Here is a 23,329-nt window from a genome sequence, read left to right as displayed (position 1 = left end):
TGGGTTTGTACTACTCTGGATTCCTTTTGTTGAAATAAGTGGCACAATGTTTAACTGTATATACTGTGTGAGTGACTGCAGATGAGGACATTTTTATATTGCTTATATTTTTGTATATGAATATTTAAGAAATCCTAATTAATAATTTCCCTCATTAAGTTATGTTCAGTTATCAATGATAATTATAACTATCAAATATTTTGGCCATTTGTCTATAAAACAATAACTCATGCCTTGAAATGTTTTTTTTATTAAAAGAGAAAATGATCACACAGGCGCACATGCAGAGATAAGCAGGGTACAGAATGACCCTGGGCAGACACTGCAGCAGTCAGGTGGAGCCAGGGAAGGATCAATAACTTAGGCAAATGAATAAAAAGGGGGAAGTTGCAGCAGAGTAGTCCATCAATCCCTGTCTGGGCGACAACCTCCTGGGAGTCCCCATCACACCGACTCCTCAGAGTCGTATTTAAAGTCCTGCAGGATGTCACTCAGGGCCTCCTTATTCTTTATGATGCTGCAGCAGGGGAGACAGATGAAGGCATTAGAGCAGGGCTCTCCAACTTTGTCCCCGGAGAGCTACCATCATGTAGGTTCACTCCAACCCTAATCTAGCACACCTGATTCTAATAACTAGATGGTTGATAAGTTGAACCAGGTTTGGAGCGAAAACCGAACTGGGGTTGGAGCGAAAACCTACAGGAGGGTAGCTCTCCAGGAACAGGGTTGGAGAGGCCAGCATTAGAGGATTGCATGCATTCCCTGTGAGTAGTCTGCATGCAAACAGCAGGTAGGTCTAATGAGAAATGACATCAGTGATTGCACATGGCAATGGAGCAACTTCACGAGACACTGAGCTGCCCCTGCAGCTTCAACACTCAGCAGTTTGAGTCAGCACATTGAGGGAATGAGTTGGTTAATGGGGAGACAAAGCCCTGAAAGGAAGAGTGAAATCTGCTCTTACTCCTGCTTGACCTCCTGGATCTTCTCCTGACAGCCCTCGTCTTCTGGGTGATCCTGAGCCTTCTGCTTTGCCAGCTGCAGCTTAGCCGTCTGCGGACAATGAGACATGTGTAAACCATTTAACAGACGTGGAGCTGGAGCAATCAAATGTTAACACCAGCCTGGTCCAGACTAGAGACCAATCCTCAAAAAGGGCTTTAGTTTTTGAGAAACCCCTACCCGACATAGAACAAAACACAACCATATTTTTTCACATCTCTTATGGCTCCAATTTATAAATTGATTGGTTGTGTCAAAATATCTTTCTGCAAAAGTGGTTAATTTGATAGATATTGTGACTTAAACTTAAAAAGTGCAGAATAATGCCTGGCTGGAGTGGGGGGGGGGCACATAAGCTCATGTACCCCAATATTGCAGGCTCTGATATTGCTCAAATTTGGAACAGAAGTAGTCTTGTCGATCCTTCATACACCCACAAACTACCTAAGGATAGCATAATGCATTTTGGAAATATAGACCTGTAAACACAGAGATACAAAAGGCAGAAATATACTGCTCAAAAAAGTAAAGGGAACACTTACACGACATATCCTAGATCTGAATGAAAGAAATAATCTTATTAAATACTTTTTTCTTTACATAGTTGAATGTGCTGACAACAAAATCACACAAAAATAATCAATGGAAATCCAATTTATCAACCCATGGAGGTCTTGATTTGGAGTCACACTCAAAATTAAAGTGGAAAACCACACTACAGGCGGATGCAACTTTGATGTAATATCCTTAAAACAAGTCAAAATGAGGCTCAGTAGTGTGTGTGCCCTCCACGTGCCTGTATGACCTCCCTACAACGCCTGGGCATGCTCCTGATGAGGTGGCGGACAGTCTGTGGTGCAACGTGGCGTTGGTGGATGGAGCGAGACATGATGTCCCAGATGTGCTCAATTGGATTCAGGTCTGAGGAACGGGCGGGCCAGTCCATAGCATCAATGCCTTCCTCTTGCAGGAACTGCTGACACACTCCAGCCACATGAGGTCTAGCATTGTCTTGCATTAGGAGGAACCCAGGGCCAACCGCACCAGCATATGGTCTCACAAGGGGTCTGAGGATCTCATCTCGGTACCTAATGGCAGTCAGGCTACCTCTGGCGAGCACATGGAGGGCTGTGTGGCCCCCCAAAGAAATGCCACCCCACACAATGACTGACCCACCGACAAACCGGTCATGCTGGAGGATGTTGCAGGCAGCAGAACGTTCTCCACGGCGTCTCCAGACTCTGTCACATGCTCAGTGTGAACCTGCTTTCATTTGTGAAGAGCACAGGGCGCCATTTGCCAATCTTGGTGTTCTCTGGCAAATGCCAAACGTCCTGCACGGTGTTGGGCTGTAAGCACAACCCCCACCTGTGGACGTCGGGCCCTCATACCACCCTCATGGAGTCCGTTTCTGACCGTTTGAGCAGACACATGCACATTTGTGGCCTGCTGGAGGTCATTTTGCAGGGCTCTGGCAGTGCTTCTCCTGCTCCTCCTTGCACAAAAGGCGGAGGTAGCGGTCCTGCTGCTGGGTTGTTGCCCTCCTCCACGTCTCCTGATGTACTGGCCTGTCTCCTGGTAGCGCCTCCATGCTCTGGACACTACGCTGACAGGCACAGCAAACCTTCTTGCCACAGCTCGCATTGATGTGCCATCCTGGATGAGCTGCACTACCTGAGCCACTTGTGTGGGTTGTAGACTCCGTCTCATGCTACCACTAGAGTGAAAGCACCGCCAGCATTCAAAAGTGACCAAAACATCAGCCAGGAAGCATAGGAACTGGTCTGTGGTCCCCACCTGCAGAACCACTCCTTTATTGGGGGTGTCTTGCTAATTGCCTATAATTTCCACCTGTTGTCCATTCCATTTGCACAACAGCATGTGACATATGTCAATCAGTGTTGCTTCCTAAGTGGACAGTTTGATTTCACAGAAGTGTGATTGACTTGGAGTTACATTGTGTTGTTTAAGTGTTCCCTTTATTTTTTTGAGCAGTGTATAAACTATGAATATTTATGATGCATGTAAGCCTTCCTTTTTAGTAGCTGATTAAAAGGGCAGCTTTCCAAATCAAATTTGCTCTTATTCAGTGCTGTATGTTTCTGCCTGACACAAACACAGTTAAGTGTTTTGATGTTGTGGCTATTGTAATCTAATCAGCTCCAAATAAGACAAGTGGGCTCAGACACTGAAAACTGTCCTTTAAAAAATGTTTGCCCCTACTCTTGCAGTTACGTTAGGGACATCCCTAGATTTGCCTCCTTTTCCAATATGACGACCAAAATCCAATATGGCTGCCACAATAACATTAAATGGTGGTTAAATCACTTGTATATAGAGATGTTTTGAGACATTTCAGATGTGTACTATTCTTATGTATATGTTCTGAAAACTATTTTGGTGCAATTCAAAATAGTTGGGAATTCAATATGCCTTCCATAATTACTCAAATCTTTGTCTGGATAAAAAAAAATGTAAAGGCTGCAGACTGCTCGGCATGGCAACACCAAATATTCCAAGTCACAAGCCTCTGAGGATCAATGAGACAACTGGGACCTCCAACGAAAGGGAAGAAAATCCAACCCTGGACTCGGACACCCTCTCCCCAACTCTAAAACTTGCCCCCGCTATTTGTTAAATTGCCCCTCCAGGATTGGGCTCTTAATTAAGTCACCTCCTTATCAATTAGAAGTGAGCTTTGATTCATGGATAATCCAATACGGCTGCCTGAATCCAACATGACCGTACGCTGGCTCACTGCATTCATGATGCACAGCTGCACTCTGAAGCTGTTCAGGTTGAGCCGACTCATGCATTGTCTGGGAAACTTTGCAGTAATCCCAACATCTGTTTAAGGACATATGCCATCTATGGCAAACAAGAGGCCCCTTAGGATGGTCAATTTTAAACACAGATGCTTTATGTCATCGTTTACAGTGACTTGGGATTGACTTAGTGGCCTTTGTGCACTTTGCTTGACAAGCTCCACCTCCTCTGCAATCCCTCTACAGTCCGGGGATCATCTTAAAATGTATATGGAGCTGTGCTACGTCCCACATAATGCTTCTTAGTCAGTCTATGACCTACACAAGTAACCTCTAACTTCTTATGGGCAGGTGGGACGGTTGCGTCCCACCTGGCCAACATCCGGTGAAATTGCAGAGTGCGAAATTTAAAAAAACCAAATTAAAATATTTAACATTCTTGAAAATATGTGTTACACATCAAAATAAAGCTTAACTTCTTGTTAATCCAGCCGATGTGTCAGATTTCAAAAAGGCTTTACGGCGAAAGCAAACCATGCGATTATCAGAGGACACATGAAAATCATATTTCAACCAGGCAGGTGTGCCACAAAAGTCAGAAATAGCAATATAATTCATGCCTTACCTTTGAAGATCTTTTTCTGTTGGCACTCCAAAATGTCCCAGAAACATCAGAAATTGTTGTTTTGTTCGATAATGTCCTTCTTTATGTCCCAAAAATGTCAATTTATTTGCCGCATTTGATTCAGAAATACACCGGTTTCAACTCGCCCAACATGCCTACAAAGTATCTAATAAATTACCTGTAAACTTGGTTCAAACAACGTTCCTAATCCAACCTCAGGTACCCTAAAACGTAAATAATCTATCAAATTTAAGACGGAATAAACTTTTTCCAATTCCGGATAAAAACAACGTGAAGCGCGCTCTAGTTCACATGCATCAAAACAGTAGAGTCCACCTGGGACCGTGACTCTCCACGCGCTGTTGACATCTAGTGGAAGCCATAGGAACTGCAACCAGGTTCCTAATAATAAGGGTATCCCATAGAAAACAAATGGAAAAGCCTATGACCTCAATTTTTCTCCCCCCTGGATGGTTTGTCCTCGGGGTGTCGCCTGCCATATCAGTTCTGGTATACTCAGACAATATTTTAAGTTTTAGAAACTTTAGAATGTTTTCTATCCAAATCGACCAACTATATGCATATCCTAGCTTCTGGGCCTGAGTAACAGGCAGTTTACTTTGGGCACGCTTTTCATCCGGAAGTGAAAATACTGCCCCCTACCCAAGAGAGGTTAACCTGAGGTCGCATCACCGGTTCAGTTACTCTCATCTCCTGCTGGGCCTGCCTCCGACTGTAATCACAGCCAACTACTCAGTTAATATCAGCCAAATTACCATCCAAACCAACTTCCAAAGGACTATGTAGGACAGAACTGCAGGACTTTTTGCCACATTCCACATAAAAAAAACACCCACAGATGAATTAGGCATGGAAAAATCTAAAGGCAGGTCTGTTTGTCACAGTCCTTTCAGACTCGCCTTTACAATCAGACAACTAATCATTAAAACTACTGGAGTATCCCCTGCATCCAAGATGAAGTAGCAGTCAGACATCTTTGTCCTTCTTCTTGTCGTGTCCCATGTATATCTTTTTCTTCACATATCTTTTTTTATATTTTTCTAAACCGCAACTTCAAAATACTCTACTGCAACCCGCCTCATCCAATGTGATGTGGATGTTTTTTCTAAAGTATTTTTATTTACCTCGGAACTGGAATTCCCCAACAGAAGCTAGCCAGCTCACTAGCTAGTAGTCAGCTAACCACTGCTAGAGGTCATCAGCTAACCTTTAGCTCGGAAAGCTCTCGCCAGTTTGTACAACGCAATTCAAACCAGAGCATACCGGACCCATTTTCTCTCCATATCCCCAGATTCCTACTGCAAGCTCTGAACCTTTTCACCTGGATCGTCGCAGCTTGTCTAGTTCACTGTAAGCTTCCAGGACATCACTGAGGACCTTTTTAGGACGTTCTCAGGACTTCAACTTTACTAGTCATTAGGACGTTGCATGATGTTCCCAAGGGAACGTCCCTGCAAACAACGAGTCATAAGGACGTCCCCGGAACGTCACAAAATGGTTGCCTAAAGTGGTTCGTAAGCTGTGTCATGGTCCCCTGGAGGTTTTGTCTAGTGCCTGATTTGTCCCAAAGGACATTTTTAGGACATTCTTGAGATGTTGTGTCATGGTCCCCCGGATGTTTACAAGTCATTTAACCTCCATAAAAATGGTACTATGGCAGCATATTGGAATTAAGGTAACATCCATCGTGGCCCCAAAGACAATCTGTGACTTAATCACAAGAGTAGGGGCTAAAGTAACAAAATCCAAGGAATCTTGGACCCCAAAAAAATCTAATTCTGATGTCTGAGCCCACTTGTTTTCCTTTGAGCAAATTACAATAGCCACATCAAAATCCATGTGTAAATGTATGTATTCTTGTCAGGCAGGACCATACAGCACTGAATGAGAGCAAATTTCACTAATCAGCTACCTTAAAAGCAAAGCTTACATTCATCATAAATATTCATACTTGACATTGTATGTTTACACGTCTATATTCCCAAGACGCATTAAGATTGTGCATGTAGGACAGACAAGTGCCTACTTGTATTACATTTGAGCAATATCAGCTCTTGCAATATTGGGTTTCATGAGCTTATGCAGCCCATCCCCCCAGGCATTATTCTGCACTTTGAGTTTAGGGGGGTATCTCACAATATCTATTAAATTAACCACTTTTGCAGTAAAATACAACAATCCATTTCATAAATGGGAGTCATTTGGGATGTGGGGTAGGGCCATCTAAAAAATGTGGGGGCCTTGCCACTAGCCTAGATCCAGAAGAAGGAAAGTCAATGCCAGACTTCTGACACTATGAAAATTGATAGTATGGAAAATGTAAGACATTATTTAAATCTTGTTAAATTCCCATTTTTACTGACAGATTGAGCTTCACATTACAATTGTGCATTACAAAGCATGATCATTAAAATATGTCTACTATGTGTCAATTGTTGCACAATTGCTTCTCTATTGATGACAAGGTAAATTCATTATTGTTATGTTCAATTGCTGAACAATGAACACTGATGAAGCAGGAAATACAGGATGGGACACATTCTCAGAGGAGAAATCTGACCCCTTGTGGCTGACTGATGGAAGTCTGATGAACCTTGGAGGTGATGCACTACTGCAGAAGCCTCAAAACAGGTCCTAGTAGGGTCCTAGAGAGCTACTGGGCGTGCAGGTATTTGTTCCTGCCCTTAAGTAACACACCGGATTCTGCTAATCATGGCCTAGAGTGTGAAGATCATGATTTGAATCAGGTGTGATATTGATGGTCTAGAATAAAAGCAAGCACATCCAGTAATTTCCAGGACTAGAATTGCAGAACATTGCACTGCAAATACATGCATGTTCAACTGAAAACTCATATAAGCACAGGTCCCGTGTGGCTCAGTTGGTAGAGCATGGTGTTTGCAACGCCAGGGTTGTGGGTTCGATTCCCACGGAGGACCAGTACGGGAAGAAAAAAAAAAATGTATGAAATGTATGCACTCACTACTGTAAGTGGCTCTGGATAAGAGCGTCTGCTAAATAACTAAAATGTAAAAAATGTAAAACTCAATGCTTGATATCCACATGTAATCCCTAAGCACCAACATCAGTCAACTGAGCACTGTTACAGCAACACAGAGGCTGCACTTCGATTCATTCCCATTAAACCTGGTGTAAAAAATATGCTACACAATGAATTTTGCCCATGTTTACACCGATACAATCTTTCAATTTGGGAAGTGTGAGCAAGTGCACACTGGGGGCCCGGTCCCAGATCTTGCCAACTCCATTGCTCATAATCAAGCCATGTTTGGCATGACAATGAATGACAAGAAGGTGGCAGGATAGCACAAACTGACTGGTACAGGCTAAAATTTGGTTACGGAGTTGGTTATGGTAAGTTCAATTTCGGTTAGTCATTTTACAGGTCAGGAGTTTCCTTAAAGCATATCCCAGGCCAGTGTACTAGGTAAGAGAGAGTCGTTACCAGTTCAAGCTTCTGCTTTTCTTTACTCTGCAACTTGTCAATGTGTTCGGAGAGATCTGGACGATCGAAGTCTTGGTGCAGCCGCTCCTTTATCTCTAGCACCTCCTTTGAGAGGCCACAGAATGCCTGCGTTATCTCATGCACCAGCTGCCTGTAGTGGTCAAAGTCATAGTGGGGCCCCGTCCTCAAGTATGCTTCATGGCCTCTGGAGAGAAATAAACATGTTAGTCCATCTTCACCTACTTTAAGTGAACAGAAAGGCAGGAAGTGCATCTATGTATCAACTGTGAATAATGCAGGCCTACTTACTCGTCAAAAAGCCTGTACGCTTCAACCCTTTCAGCTTGAACGGCATAAAATCGATGGACCAATGCTTGAAAGTCTGTGGGTACCTAGGATGGAGAGAATGGGAAGACAATGAAAAAAAAATAGACCTGTGAGTGGTGAACAACATTAGCAAAAAAATTGCTAACTACAAGTTTATTTTATTAGCTAGGTAACAGTAGCTTGTCTCAGTTAACTTGCAAATAGCAAACTATTTTGGGGAGGTGGTGTTACACTGACATGGTAGACAACATTTTTAACTAGCCATGTTTACTACCTAGCTAACTAACTTTATACATCTAATTAGCTAAAGATAGTTATAGCTAGCTACTTCCACAAACGTGCCTACTTGGCATTATAAACTGGGTAGTTCGAGCCCTGAATACTGATTTGCTGACAACAGTGGTATATCAGACCGTATACCACGGGTGTGACAAAACATGTATTTTTACTGCTCTAATTATATTGGTGTAGACCATCATTGTAAATAAGATTTAGTTCTTAAAAACTGACTTGACTAATTAAATAAAAGGTTACACAACCAGTTTATAATAGCAATATGGCACCTCGGGGGTTTGTGATATATGGCCAATATACCACGGCTAAGGCCTGTGTCCAGGCAGTCCACGTTGCGTCGTGAAAAACAGCCCTTTTCCGTGGTATATTGGCCATATGCCACACCTCCTCGGGCCTTATTGATTCATTATAGCTAGTTTCTTGTTCGGTGTCGCCTATGTTGTTCAGTTAACCCACACGAGGCAAGCTAACGTTAGCCAGCTAACTAGCTTTCATATACAAACTGCATGTTGTTGTCTCAAATAAATGTAATGCAATAAACAAACTTACCATGTCAATTTTGTCGAAAATGTCGCTGTACAGTTTGGTTAATAAGCGAGGTGTAAAACAGTAGCGCGTATCGTTTTGGCTTTGTTCATCATGATTCAACTATTTTGAAGACAAGTAAATATACCTCCTGTTTATGTGCATCCTTCAATTCTGTCCGATGGTACAACTAGAACCCGAAAGGTTGCTAGAAAATGTAGCATAAAAGTAACGTTAATAGTGGTCCATATTTATTGTAGATAAATCTAAACGAGTTCATAAGTACATTTTGCATTTTTTATTTCAACAAACAATATTGTATTTGTTGAACAAGTAACACAGGCTAGAACCCCATCCTAGGATTTGTTTCAAGCCGAACATAAACGTTGTTGTACACGCGGTTCACTTGAAAGTAAAATGGCGTCAAGAAGAGTGTCATCGGTTCCTAAAAGTCAGAAACCTACCCTTGGAGATTCAAAAAGGTAGCTGAACATGTTCTTCGTCAATGTAGAAAGCTAATATAATTGTATGTTTACAAAATATGAATCAAAATTGATGCACTTTTACTGATGTAACTTTGATGGTGTGATCAGCTGCTAGTTGTGTTGACACGTTACAATAAAATCTGTACAAACACGGATACGTAGCTATGTGCTGTCATTATCTTGTGGATCTCATCATCAACTTTGATCAGCTGCCTTTACCCTTAGGCTACGTGTGTACGTTTTTGTTATTTTCAGTTCCAAAGCTGTGATTGAAAACAGCAATAGCAACAACAGTGGAACTGGAAACACCAGCAAACCCAAAGGCAACAGTAGTGGGAATGGAAATAAAACAAAATGTAAGTTAGAAAGAACCATTTAAATGACACATAAAACCTTGTTTTACAATTATCAATGTTACAGATAACATTATCCTATTTTCAGCTGGTGGTACAATAGTGAAGTCTCGATATCTACAACCTGTTGAAAAGGCACCTCTCACCAAGGTAGTGTTATGAGTTAATGTCAATTGCAGATCTCTGTATTCACTTTAATAGTTAGTTCTCTCAAAATGAATTAACAAATTTCACCCGGTACCTTTCCACAGAACAATTCGCTCACCAATGAGTCCACCCTTGTGTCACCAAGGCCTGCCTCACCTAAACCGGGTAGTGTTAAACCACGGGTGGGGTCTCCCGCAAGGCGTTCCATGGCTCCTCAGTCACTTCACATTCCTACTCGTAAGTGCTTCCAGTGATTAGTGAGATGTTTGGCTGTACTTTACCGTGGCCAACCTGTTTATTTTTCCAATGTCTTTGGCAATGTGTAGTTTAGTGTAGAGAGCCCTGAGATTATATGCGTACTTACTACTTAACACTTTCTATTCTCCAGCAATGATGTCCAGTGTCCTTGAGCCTTCACAATTAGGAAGAAGTATTCTGCAATCCACAATCTTAGATGGTCACTGTCTTCGCCCTGACTTTGATGTCTCTGCCATTAAAGGTAAACTGTCCTTTTATTCAGATCATGTTGATAACAAACCAACATTTGGGAATCAACAGTTAAGATGCTATGTCTCACCTATATTACAGACAAGACAGTGTTACAAAATGCAGCAGTAGAACCTGAAAGAAACGATGAACATGAAAAGAGACTCCTAGAGATGCAGACGTTCTTGTTGGCCTACCTCACAGCCAAGGTAGCTATTATATTTGGAATATTTCTTAATCAGACATGTTTTATTGGTATTTCACACCTTAAGGTTAATCTTTTTTCCCTTTTTAACTACTCTGATGGTTCGGTGAATTCAGATGGAGAATAATAGCCATAAATTGAAGGCGGAGGCGGAGGGGCGTATTATAGCCGTGATGGAGGAAGAGGAGCTGCTACGGAAGGAAGTCCATGAGAAGAAGCGCCAGTACCTTCTCCTGGAGAAGAACAAGCAGCTGGACGACCTGCTCGATTTACAGGTCAGAAGTAATTTCTCTCCAAATATAGCCTAAACAAACTTTGATGTAAAAACAAATTGTTATCCTGTGTTTTTTTGTGTGTTATCATTATGGGATGGTTGTTGATATGAATTCTAAAAATGCAAATTGCTTGTTGTAAAATCCTCTGATCTATGATTTGATTTTGAATAATCGGACATTTTATATTTTCAGATCACAGCACTAACTCCTGTGGCTGATGCCGCCAAGCAGTTCACACAGGAATACAAGTCTTTTGCCACCGCAGTTGACACCACACGACATGAGCTGCCAGTGAAGAACTTCTACATTGACGGGGATAGAATGACATTTCTGGGTTGGTATTATTCCATTCAATTTGTCACATTACTGGAAAGTGAAGAGAACCTTGGCGTTAACTGGATTTACCGCTTATGCATAGGATCCCCCCCGACCCCAACCCCCCAATGAATGTGTTTGTATACAAAAACCGTGGTTCCTACCCATTCAGATAAAGCCACTGCTAGCCTGAAGGAGAGTGAGGAAGTGTTGCTGCAGTGCACACAGGGAGCTCACCATGGCAATGAGAAATCTGCTGAGTGCCTGAGAGGGGTGAAAACTGCTGCACAGGACATCAGCAAGCAGCTCTCAGGGTAAAAACAGAGATTACAGTGACTTAAGACATGTCATTTTTAGTTTATAAGTCTTTTGAAACCATTATGAATGATCAGCTTGCTTTTTGACTGGTGTATTTGCATTCACGCTTAAGGGTAAGTGTTTTTAAACTGGTCAAGATCAATCACTTGAAGACACTTATGTATTCCAAAGATATGATGAACAATGAATGAATGAACATGTAGTGGGTTTGTTTTGGTGACCATAGGATTTACTTCTTCACAGGGGTTTTTCAGAGTTATTGGAGCTGTCATCATTGGTCAGTCGGCAGACTGTTCAGATTCAGCAGGCCTTGGAAGAGGAGCAGCTTGGATTGACAAGAGTTCAGGAACTCTATTGCCCCAAACAGTGAAGCAGCATTGAGAACATTGTGTAGAATGTACAGCCTATAGTTAAGGAATAAGGCCGAGGGGGTGCGGTATATGGCCAATATTCCACCACTAAGGGCTGTTCTAATGCAATGCGGAGTGCCTGGCTACAGCCCTTAGCCGTTGTATATTGGCCATATATTACAAACCCCCAAAGTGCCTTATTGCTATTATAAACTGGTTACCAACGTGATTAGAGCAGTAAAAATAAATGTTTTGCCATACCCGTGGTATACGGTCTGATATACCACGGCTGTCGGCCAGTCAGCATTCAGGGCTCGAACCACCCAGTTTATAATTTTTGTTAACATACAGTAGTTAAATTACTTGAATTACTGACCATGGGAATTATTTTGTGAAACTTTTTATTAAATTGTATACATCAATATGTAATAGCTGTTCAAAATCCTTATTGTTGGAATACATTTCTGTTTCCTCTAAGAGTTAATTATAAAAAATTGTATCCATATGATGTTGCTGCAAGTATACATTGTATCACTGTTATGCCTCTATCACACTGACAGCGTCATTACGTTTTGCTACACCAGAAGTACAGTACATTCATTTTCAATAGAACTTTGCGTTTGCGTTGCAGTGCGTTCTATGTGGTGCATATGTTGGAGTTATCGAATGTACAGTATGAATCAAATTGCATGCGTAGACAGCATGAACGAAATAGTAGCAGAAGGTGAATGTTGAATGTTTTTTTGCAATCATATCTAGATGATGCTGCTTAGCATTTTGAACAATGACGGTGTAAGTGTGATCGAGGCGTTACGCCTCTGAGACCGACAGCATCACTGCATCAATATTTTCTTTACTGGATGTGTGTGCAACAAAAGTTGAAACATTCACCTTTTGCAACTGTTTGTGTCAAGTCTAAGCATACAATTTGATGTATAAGTTTATGCACGACAGAACGCACTGCCTCTGCAACACAATGCTGTAAGGCAAATGCAGTGTTCCATTGGAAGTTAATGTTCTTCTGGTATACCAAAACGCAATGACGCTGTCGGTCGCATCATTTTACATGCTAGTCGAAAATGTAAAGTTTCTGACTTGCTGATTCGTTAAACGCGGCACGTGTATAACTACAGTTAGCAAGTCAACAACTGGTACGTGAGCGCAGCAACGTTTGTTGCAAAACATCAGTTTGCCAGATATGGGCTGTCCATACCACCCTCTGTAACACTGTCCTCGATCGCATGGCGCTATTGCCATACCAGGCAGTGATGCAGCCAGTCGAAATGCTCTCGTTGTTCTGGCACCACACTGCCAGGTCACTGACCTTCTCCCTGTAAGCTGAGTCATCGTCACCAGTGAGCAGGCCTATCACCGTTGTGTCGTCAGCAAACTTGATGGTGTTGGAGTCGTGCGTGACCATGCAGTCGTGGGGGAACAGGAAGTACAGGAGGGGACTAAGCACACACCCCTGTGTTGAGGGTCAACATGGCGGAGGTGATGTTGCCTAAACACATAGATGCAAGACAACCTGGGTGGGTCCTAGCTAGTTGTTTTTTGACTAGTAAAATACACTGAATAGGTAGATAATTGCAGTGTTTATTCAGATATGACACACAGAGCACAACTCTTAAATATAATTGAATCACAAGAACAAACTTGCATATTTCACAGCAAAGATAGAGATTGGAGGGACATAGGTAGGCATGTAGGCCACCAGGCAGACAGTCAGAACCGTGCATCGGGAATGTCAAGAGGTAGGCTATAGTTACCACAATGCTGTATTTAACAATTTATTGGAGTGCAATGTCTCATGCAATTTCAATAAAATAGGGGGAATCAATAAGTAGGCTGAGCTATTCTACACTCAACAGACTGAAGACCAAACACTAGCGTGTTTCATTGTAAAGAAAAAGAGGAGCAGGTGAGGGAGAGAGGATCTGGGCAGGTAGAGAGACAGTCAGTACCATGCGCATAGGCTACAGTGCATTCGGAAAGTATTCAGACCCCTTGACTTTTACATAAGCATTCAGACCTTTTACTCAGTACTTTGTTGAAGCACATTTGGCACTGATTACAGCCTCAAGTCTTTGGTATGACGCTACAAGCTTGGCACACCTATTTGGGGAGTTTCTCCCATTCTCTGCAGATCCTCTCAAGCTCTGTCAGGTTGGATGGGGAGCGTTGCTGCACAACTATTTTCAGGTCTCTCCTGAGATGTTTGACTGGGTTCAAGTCCGGGCTCTAGCTGGGCCGCTCAAGACCATTCAGAGACTTGTCGCGAAGCCACTCCTTCGTTGTCTAGGCTGTGTGCTCAGGGTCGTTGTCCTGTTGGAAGGTGAACCTTCGCCCCCAGTCTGAGGTCCTCAGCGCTCTGGAGCAGGTTTTCATCAAGGATCTCTCTGTACTTTGCTCCGTTCATCTTTGCCTCAATCCTGACTAGTCTCCCAGTCTCTGCCACTGAAAAACATCCCCACAGCATGATGCTGCCACCACCATGCTCCACCGTAGGGATGGTGTCAGGTTTCCTCCAGATGTAACGTTTGGAGTTCAGGCCAGAGTTGAATCTTGGTTTCATCAGACCAGCGAATCTTGTTTCTCATGGTCTGAGAGTCTTCAGGTGTCTTTTGGCAAACTCCAAGCGGGCTGTCATGTGCCTTTTACTGAGGAGTGGCTTCCGTCTGGCTACTCTACCATAAAGGCCTGATTGGTGGAGTGCTGCAGAGATGGTTATCTTTCTGGAAGGTTCTCCCATCACAGAGTAACTGTAGAGCTCTGTCAGAGTGACCATCGGGTTCTTGGTCACTTCCCTGACCAAGGCCCTTCTCAATGATGGAGGCCACTGTGTTCTTGGGGACCTTCAATGCTGCTGAAATGTTTTGGTACCCTTCCCCAGATCTGTGCCTCGACACAATCCTTTGTCTGAGCTCTACTGACAATTCCTTCAACCTCATGGCTTGGTTTATGCTCTAACATGCACTGTCAACTGTGGGACCTTATATAGACAGGTGTGTGACTTTCCAAAACATGTCCATTCAATTGAATTTACCACAGGTGGACTCCAAGTTGTAGGAACATCTCAATGATGATCAATGGAAACATGATGCACCTGTGCTCAATTTCGAGTCTCATAGCAAAAGGTCTGAATACTTATGTCAATCAGGTATTTCTGTTTTTAATTTTATACATTTGCTAAAATTTCAGAACATTTTTCGCTTTGGGGGTTTGATGGGGTATTGTGTGTAGAATTCTAAGGAATTTGTTTTATTTAATCAATTTTAGAATAAGGCTGTAACAAAGTGGAAAAAGTCAAGGGGCGCTGTATATCTTGGTAATCTCTAACTAGCAATGCCTTGTACATTCTCCAAAAGTATATTAAAGTATATACAGTATTAGGCTATAAATGAGTATGGCTAAGCTTTTCTTCATTGTGCCAGTGTATTTAAGTTAAACATCGCCAAATGCATCAGTTTAATTAGGCCTAAATGTGCAATAAAACGTATTGCCTATAGCTTATTTAATTAAACCCTGGCTGGCTGTTGGTTTCTTAGGTCAGGGCTCTCCAAACCTGTTCCTGGAGAGCTATACATTCCTGTAGGGTTTCGCTCCAACTCCAGTTGTACCTAACTTGATTCAGTTTATCAACCAGCTAATTATTAAATGAATGCGCTAGACTAGGGTCGGAGTGAAAACCTACAGGTTGGTAGCTCTCCACAAACAGGGTTGTAGAGCCCTGTCCTAGGCAATAGATCGCAAAGCATTATCCCCGCTAAACTTTTTAAAAACGGCAAGTTCACTTTCTCGTCCATAAACACAGTCAAGTGCAAATATGGTCCAGCAGCTCAAATCAGCAGGATGTGGGGCATTTATTAGGAAGGACGTCTACCATGGATGGATCGCTACAGTAATGATTATGATCTCACTTCATCAACTTAAATATTATGTGGAAGGGAGACCTATACATTTGGCAGTCAAACACAAGTTATCAGTGTAGCCTAATATCGCCTAGACATGACGTTGAAATATCTTCACGCCTTCAATAAAAACCTCCACGCTTCCGTGGTAACAGTCAATTCAATTGGGAAAAAAATTAAGAATTACAGGTGGCAGTTTGTAACAACGAATCCTTTGTGAATCGTCCTCTGGAATAACGCACATGCTTGGATAATAATTACAAAACCAACGTCTCTAGTTATACCCGTACGAATAGGGATATAACGTGTCAAAGAATAGGCTTATCTGCGTACAGTGCGCCGCATCATCCCATGGGATCTGTCAAGCCTGCACACAGCAGAAATATTACTGAAATACTCTAGTTCCTACACATCCCCTTCTATATTCAACCAAAATAGGCATTTTGTAGGCAAATGGCCTGCATCATGCTCATGTCAGTCCTCTAGAACGCAAATGTAGTCTTCCTAGTACGACTAAGCAATAATGAGGTGGTGTGTATGTGTGTGCACATCCGTTTCAGCGTATTTTGGGAGTCGAACAAGAGTCGACTCCTTTCATTCCAATCAAAAGAGTGGGAGTCGACTCTAAAATTCCTTGAGTCGTGCACCACTCGTTTTTATAAGCATGAGTCCATAAATGTTTCAAATAAACTGCCAATATGCCAACATTCCATTCAAACACTGCAGTCTATCTAGACAAGTTGTAAATGCAACAACTGATATTGTATCATATCAGTTGATATCACTGACAGCTTTATCACTCACAGCTTTCCAATAAATCTGATACATTTATAGGCTTTTTTATGCAGAAACTTTGTATAAAACCCGTATAAACTGTATTTATAATCATATGACAATATTTTAGGTCGATTATAATTCCATTCCCCAATTTCTGATACATCACATGCCTTATTTTTATTTTACTGCATACAGTTCATATAAGGAACTCCGTCTATTTAAATAAATAAATTAGGCCTTAATCTGTGGATTTCAAATGAATGGGCAGGGGTGCAGCTATGGGTGGGCCTGAGAGAGCCCACCGGGGACCCAGGCCCAGCCAATCAGAATGAGGTTTTCCCCACAAAAGGGCTTTATTACAGACAGAAATACTCCTCAGATCCCACATGTGAAGAAGCCGGACATGGAGGTCCTGGGCTGGCGTGGTTACACGTGGTCTGCGGTTGTGAGGCCAGTTGGATGTACTGCCAAATTCTCTAAAATGATGTTGGAGGCAAATGATGGTAGAGAAATGGACATTCCTGCAGTCAGCATGCCAGTTGCACGCTCCCTCAACTTGAAACATCTGTGGCATTATGTTGTGTGACAAAACTGCACATTTTAAAGTGGCCTTTTAATGTCCCTAGCTCCAAGAATACTGAGATGTACTTGATTTGACTGAATTAAGTTATTATTATTATTATTTGTAAATAAAATTGGTTTAATGTGAATGAATGTTACAGTTGAATGGTGTTCCCATAAATGTTTTACATGTTACACATAACGTTATCATGCGTTTGATTATAAAGTTGCTCTTTTGGACAAATCCAACATATTATGGTCCTTGAAATGAAATAATTCACAGCACTGTAAATTCAGTATGACCGAGATCACCGATCATACAATAGATTTGTGTCATGTACAGAACCAAACAAATGGTGTTTTATGTAATACATTCTGATAACATACATTCTGTATATATATATATATTTTTTTTTTACTTCTGCTGCCTATGGTTTTCCAAATCAACTATTTTTTAAGAATTTGATCTGTTTCCTTTTATTTTTAGTTGACTACTACTACTACCAGCTCTATTGATATTTGAGTGTGTGTTGCCTCGGAAGTCAGGCTTCTCACACACTTCAACGAGATGACATTTGAAAGGATGAACACGCGAGGCTAGAGTGGGTGTGACAGGCTGCTTCCCTGTGAATTGTGTAAAGCGCTGATCGACTGTATGGAAGTATGCAAGTGCTCATTCAGGGGAGATGAGTGTACCGATTTCTATTACAGTTGTCAGTGCTGACAATTTGCCACTTGAGGGGGCCAAAGGTTTATCTGAGCAGTGTGAGCACTCCACAAGCATTGAAACCCAGATTATGAATTTGACAGGTTAATTTGAAAGAACCTGCTATTTCTTCTAACACTATTCTTTGTTACACATCCCCAGGTTAAGAGGTTTGTCATGCAATATTGCATTCAAACAACGTTAAATCAAATTCATAGTTGGCTCTATTGTTATTTCAGATTAATCAAAGATCATGCCTGGGTTAATTAGGCTGCTAAGTAAACTGAACACTGATTCGTACAAAATGTAATGCCAACTGCCAGGAGATCTTACTCTTGACTAGACAGTCACATGATGGAAAGGAGTTTAGCTGTACTTTATTGTCGTTAAGGCCACCGAGGCCAGGGCTATGAGTGACTTGTCTGAACTGTTGAGTCTGCATGAACTAGGCTACTAGGAGCTGTTCTGACTCGCACCAGCAGGAACAAAAGCTTTGAAAAGCAGGAACAAAAGCTTTGGAACTTCAAAGAGGCTAGGAGGCACAGTTGGAGACGAGAAGGAAAGCAGGCCAATAAATTGATAAACATGATCTAACATCTCTTTTCTATCGTGCGACATTTGAGGGGGCGGGAGGACACTAATAATATGTAATGCTGAAATATGAGAGAACGGAATTGAGGCGGATGAATAAAGCAAGCAAAAAGAGGACTATGTGCATTGAGGTCTGCAGAAAAAGCAGTGGTGTAAAGTACTTAAGTAAAATACTTTAAAGTACTTCTTAAGTCGTTTTTTGTGGTATCTGTACTTTACTATTTATATTTTTGAAAATTTTTACTTTTACTTCACTACATTCCTAAAGAAAATAATGTACTTTTTCCCTGACACCCCAAAGTTACATTTTGAATGCTTAGCAGGACGGAAAATAATTCACACACTTATCAAGAGAATATCCCTGGTCAACCCTACTGACTCTGATCTGGCGGACTCACTAAACACATGCTTCGTTTGTAAATAATGTCTGAGAGTTAGAGTGCCCCTGGCTATCCGTAAATTAATAAAAACCTAGAAAATATGGCCGTCTGCTTTGCTTAAAATAAGGAATTTGAAATCATTTATCCTTGTACTTTTACTTTTGATACTTTTACTAAAGTATTATTTTACTGGGTTACTTTTACTTGAGTCATTTTCTATTAAGGTATCTTTACTTTTACTCAAGTATGACAATTGGGTACTTTTTCCACCACTGGAAAAAAGCCAATTGCCCCGAAACGGGATTTCTAGAAGTGGGATGATAACTTGATCCTCGCTTGCCGATTCGAGGCCAAAATTGGCGCCCACACATCAGTGCTTCAATGGATAGGCTACGTAAGAATGATAGGCTGTTCGAAGCAACTGTACATTTGAAGATTTGAGAGAAAGTTACGTCTGAACTCTTGAGAGTGACTTTATAACCCACCCCACGGGAAACTGAATGTAGGCTACTATTGAAAATGTGGAGGTCCTACTGGACAGCGTTGAGTCTGTCGTGGACTTTCTTCATCTGCAGAAGTTATGCACAAGAAAGACAGTAAGTGGTTGACCTAATTTTATTGTAAATTAACATGTTGCCATTTTTACTGTAATAAGCAAAACCACCATGCTTCACCTCTGTTCACACCAAGTTTAACAGATCAATCACTGCCTAGTGTGTTACTTTTACAAATAGCATTGTTTTGTATTTCTATCGTTTTTGATCATTAACGAGAAGCTGCATTTTGTATTTAAGGAATGAATACTGGGTTGTTGGAATGACATGCATTTATCAAGGGTGTTTGTTCATTATGCCATGAATGTGAAACAATGTATTCAACTCACTTTACACGTTCAGAGCCCTAGTTGTGGTTGGATTGATAGTGCTGTCCGAGTTAAAAAAAATAAAGTCGTTTGTATATAGGTCCCTATGACTGCTCTTCTACTGCAAGAAGTATTTTAGAGCTCATTTACTAAAAAATTGTCAGATTTGCAACTTTTCTGTTTACATTAGCCTTGGATGTTTTTTCACTAGTTACCGCAGCCACAAGTCAAAATTGGCTATATCCTAAAAATTCATGAAAACAACAATTAGCTCTTTTTAAAAAAAAGGTTAGGTTAGACATAATGTTAGCAGTGTGTTAGTCAGTGCTAGACCAGGACTGAAATAAGTGCTGGTACACATTTTCGGTGCCGGTACCGTTTATATTTAGGTGCAGGAACTTATATTTAGGTGCAGCTAATATTCTATAGGACGAAAAGTCGCTCAAGCAGTTGAACATTTGAGGTGCTGGTACTCCGCTCCAGTGAGCTCCTGCCCAAGTCGAGCACTGGAATTTAGAGTAAAGGTTAGGTTTAAAATGTGATTTTAAAAAGATACATTTAGCCATAATTATGACTTTGTGGCTATGGTAACTAGTGACGATCCTTGTTTCTGGTGCGGCTAAAAACTCATTCCTGCTTCATTTGAGTGAAGCTATAAGCATACCGTAAATACCATAGTATATCGACAAACAAAATAAGGATAAAAATTCTAACTATACAGGAGCTTCTCATTTTTAAACCATATTGCACATGGTTTTGCACACTTGATTAATGCAATGATTCACAAACGTGTGGGTATTTTAAGCCTTTAACTTTCAATTACTGGTATTGAGTTAATTATCTCAGGGACATCTCTATGTATTGGCCAATGACAGGCTTTGAAGCCACTAGTCGGCCATATTGGCACTACCCAGAAAAAGCAGTCATCCAAATCAAAGTTTATTAGTAGTGCACATACATAATTAAGCATTTTTCTCTGCACCCGCTATAACATTTGCTTATGTTACTAGCTCCTCACAATGCTGTATAATGTCAAACAAGTACACACATAATAAAAAATGTATTTAAAAAAATCTAAGAAATAAAGAAATGTCGGAACGAGTCCAATTAACAACCCAAATAGCACTGTAAGAGTAATCTAAATGTAATCTATACGTACAGTGCATTCGGAAAGTATTCAGACCCCTTGACTTTTTCCACATTTTGTTACGTTACAGCCTTATTCTAAAATTGATAAAATATTTTTTTTACTCATCAATCTACACACAATAGCCCATAATGACAAAGCGAAAACAGGTTGTTAAAATTTTGCATATTTATTATAAATAAAAAACAAATACCTTATTTACATATGTATTCAGACCCTTTGCTATGAGACTCAAAATTGAGCTCAGGTGCATCCTGTTTCCATTGATCGTTCTTGAGATGTTTTTACAACTTGATTGGAGTCCACCTGTGGTAAATTAAATTGATTGGACATGATTTGGAAAGGCACAAGCCTGTCTATATAAGGTCCCACATTTGACATTGCATGTCAGAGCAAAAACCAAGCCATGAGGTTGAAGGAATTGTCCGTAGAGCTAAGACAGGACTGTGTCGAGGCACAGATCTGGGGAAGGGTAGCAAAACATTTCAGCAGCATTGAAGGTCCCTAATAAGAACACAGTGGTCTCCATCATTCTTAAATGGAAGAAGTTTGGAACCACCAAGACTCTTCCTAGAGCTGGCCGTCTGGCCAAACTAAGCAATAAAGGTAGAAGGGCCTTGGTCAGTGAGCTCTGTCAGAGCTCCAGAGATCCTCTGTGGAGATGGGAGAACCTTCCATAAGGACAACCATCTCTGCAGCAGTCCACCAATCAGGCCTTTATGGTAGAGTGGCCAGACATAAGCCACTCCTCAGTAAAAGGCACATGACAGTCTGCTTGGAGTTTGCCAAAAGGCACCTAAAGGATTCTCAGACCATGAGAAACAAGATTTTCTGGTCTGATGAAACCAAGATTGAACTCTTTGGCCTGAATGCCAAGCGTCACGTCTGGAGGAAACCTGGCACCATCCCTGAAGCATGGTGGTGGCAGCATCATGCTGTGGGGATGTTTTTAAGTGGCAGGGACTGGGAGATTAGTCAGGATCGAGGCAAAGACGAACGGAGCAAAGTACAGAGAGATCCTTGATGAAAACCTGCTCCAGAGCACTCAGGACTTCAGAGTGGGGCGAAGGTTCACCTTCCAACAGGACAACGACCCTAAGCACAGGCTCCCCATCCAACCTGACAAAGCTTGAAAGGATCTGCAGAGAAGAATGGGAGAAATTCCCCAAATACAGGTGTGCGACGCTTGTCGCGTCATACCCAAGAAGATTCAAGTCTGTAATCGCTGCCAAAGGTGCTTGAACAAAGTACAGAGTAAAAGGTCTGAATAAATGTGATATTTCAGTTTTTTGTTTTTCATAAATGTGCAAAAATGTATTAATACCTGTTTTGGTTTCGTCATTATGGGGTATTGTGTTTAGATTGATGAAGAAAAAAAACTATTTAATTCATTTTACAATAAGGTGTAATGAACACAATGAGAGACAGAGAGCTGGTTTCAAGCGCAGGGCGCAGCAGGTGTTTATTTGTAAAGGACCACAGGAGGAGGCAGGTAGCTGGGTCCAGGGGCAGGCAGAAGGTCATACACAGGGGGTCCAAAAAGGCAACAGTACAGGCAGGGAAAAGGTTAGTAACGTCGTCCGGGAGATCAGGCAATAGGTAGATAACAGGAAATCTGATAGGCTAAAGTACAGGCAGGGAATAGGCAAAATGCGTCGTTAGTGAGGCAGGCAAAAACTCATACACGGGAGGATTAAATTACGGGAAACACAGCGCTCCGAAAAGAAGTGTGTCACAAAACAAACATTACCTCACAATGATGGGGTGCAAAGAACTGAACTAAATGGTGTGTGATAATGACATACAGGTGTGTGAACAGGTGATCAGAATTCAGGTGATTGGGATCTGGAGAGTGAGCTGCGTTCAGGGGATCTATGTGTTTGAGAGTGTGAGCTGGAAAGTGAGCTGCGTTCAGGGGATCTACGTGTTTGAGAGTGTGAGTTGGAAGCAGACGTTACATAAGGCTGTAACGTAACAAAATGTGGAAAAAGTCAAGGGGTATAAATACTTTCCGAATGCACTGTATGTATGTGAATGGTGTGTATGGACAGTTAAGACAGTATGTGAATAGAAAAGTTGTGTATAGCAGTAGTTATATAGGATGATCCATGACTAGAATACAGTATATAGATATAAAGTGGGTAAAACAGTAAACATTATTAAAGGGACCAGTGTTCAATGACTCCATAGGAATGAATTTAATTCTACAGTATTTCAAGGAAATGTTTCAAGGACAAAATGACATGTATATAAGTATTTTTGTTGTTGCCGTGGGACAGTAACATTAGTACTTTTACTTTAAGGTAAATGTTTTTATGTATTTTTTTATGTTTATGTTTACCTAACATAATATAATTTAAGATTGTATTATGGTGTCTGTAATAGAATAAACATGGCAAAAACAAATGTAGACATTAAAAATGACTTTTTGCTTA

General features: G+C 41.3%; 3 protein-coding genes across 4 annotated transcripts in view; 2 read left to right on the top strand and 1 right to left on the bottom strand.

Moving 5' to 3' along the window:
* Nucleotides 1-254: 254 nt before the first annotated feature.
* On the bottom strand, nucleotides 255-9,154 carry rex1bd (required for excision 1-B domain containing; the record flags this gene model as incomplete). Its single annotated transcript, NM_001165268.1, is given in 5 exon segments — nucleotides 255-517; nucleotides 965-1,053; nucleotides 7,880-8,084; nucleotides 8,189-8,271; nucleotides 9,050-9,154. Coding segments are annotated over 5 exon segments (453 nt in total). The 3' UTR covers nucleotides 255-444.
* Nucleotides 9,155-9,323: 169 nt separating this feature from the next.
* haus8 (HAUS augmin like complex subunit 8) lies at nucleotides 9,324-12,388 on the top strand. Of its 2 annotated transcripts, none has more exons than XM_014169729.3 (10): nucleotides 9,324-9,507; nucleotides 9,766-9,866; nucleotides 9,952-10,013; nucleotides 10,115-10,247; nucleotides 10,399-10,509; nucleotides 10,599-10,705; nucleotides 10,818-10,976; nucleotides 11,169-11,310; nucleotides 11,464-11,605; nucleotides 11,853-12,388. In XM_014169729.3, the coding sequence occupies exons 1-10, from the start codon at nucleotides 9,443-9,445 to the stop codon at nucleotides 11,977-11,979; spliced, it is 1,149 nt and encodes a 382-aa protein (XP_014025204.3). In that variant the 5' UTR covers nucleotides 9,324-9,442; the 3' UTR covers nucleotides 11,980-12,388. The 2 variants fall into 2 exon arrangements, with proteins under 2 accessions (XP_014025204.3, XP_014025203.3); XM_014169728.3 differs by having other exon boundaries at nucleotides 9,736-9,866.
* Nucleotides 12,389-19,177: 6,789 nt separating this feature from the next.
* Nucleotides 19,178-23,329, top strand: part of LOC106584419 (C3 and PZP-like alpha-2-macroglobulin domain-containing protein 8) — a 53,694-nt gene continuing 49,542 nt past the window's right edge. The window contains exon 1 of the mRNA XM_014169727.3: nucleotides 19,178-19,481. Within this exon, the coding sequence (XP_014025202.1) occupies nucleotides 19,405-19,481 (77 nt within the window). The 5' untranslated portion in view covers nucleotides 19,178-19,404. The remainder of the gene's footprint in view (nucleotides 19,482-23,329) is intronic.

Source organism: Salmo salar, chromosome 23 (genome assembly GCF_965601325.2).
Source record: "Salmo salar chromosome 23, fSalSal1, whole genome shotgun sequence".
In the NCBI taxonomy this organism is placed as follows: Eukaryota; Metazoa; Chordata; class Actinopteri; order Salmoniformes; family Salmonidae; genus Salmo; species Salmo salar.
This window is presented reverse-complemented; position numbering and strand designations above follow the sequence as displayed.

Excerpts from the sequence above, each read along its gene's own strand:
- haus8 (XM_014169728.3), top strand. The coding sequence starts at position 9,443 with ATGGCGTCAAGAAGAGTGTCATCGGTTCCTAAAAGTCAGAAACCTACC. Across the intron at positions 10,977-11,168 it reads ACGACCTGCTCGATTTACAG|ATCACAGCACTAACTCCTGT; the intron begins GTCAGAAGTAAT and ends TTATATTTTCAG. Across the intron at positions 11,311-11,463 it reads GGATAGAATGACATTTCTGG|ATAAAGCCACTGCTAGCCTG; the intron begins GTTGGTATTATT and ends CTACCCATTCAG.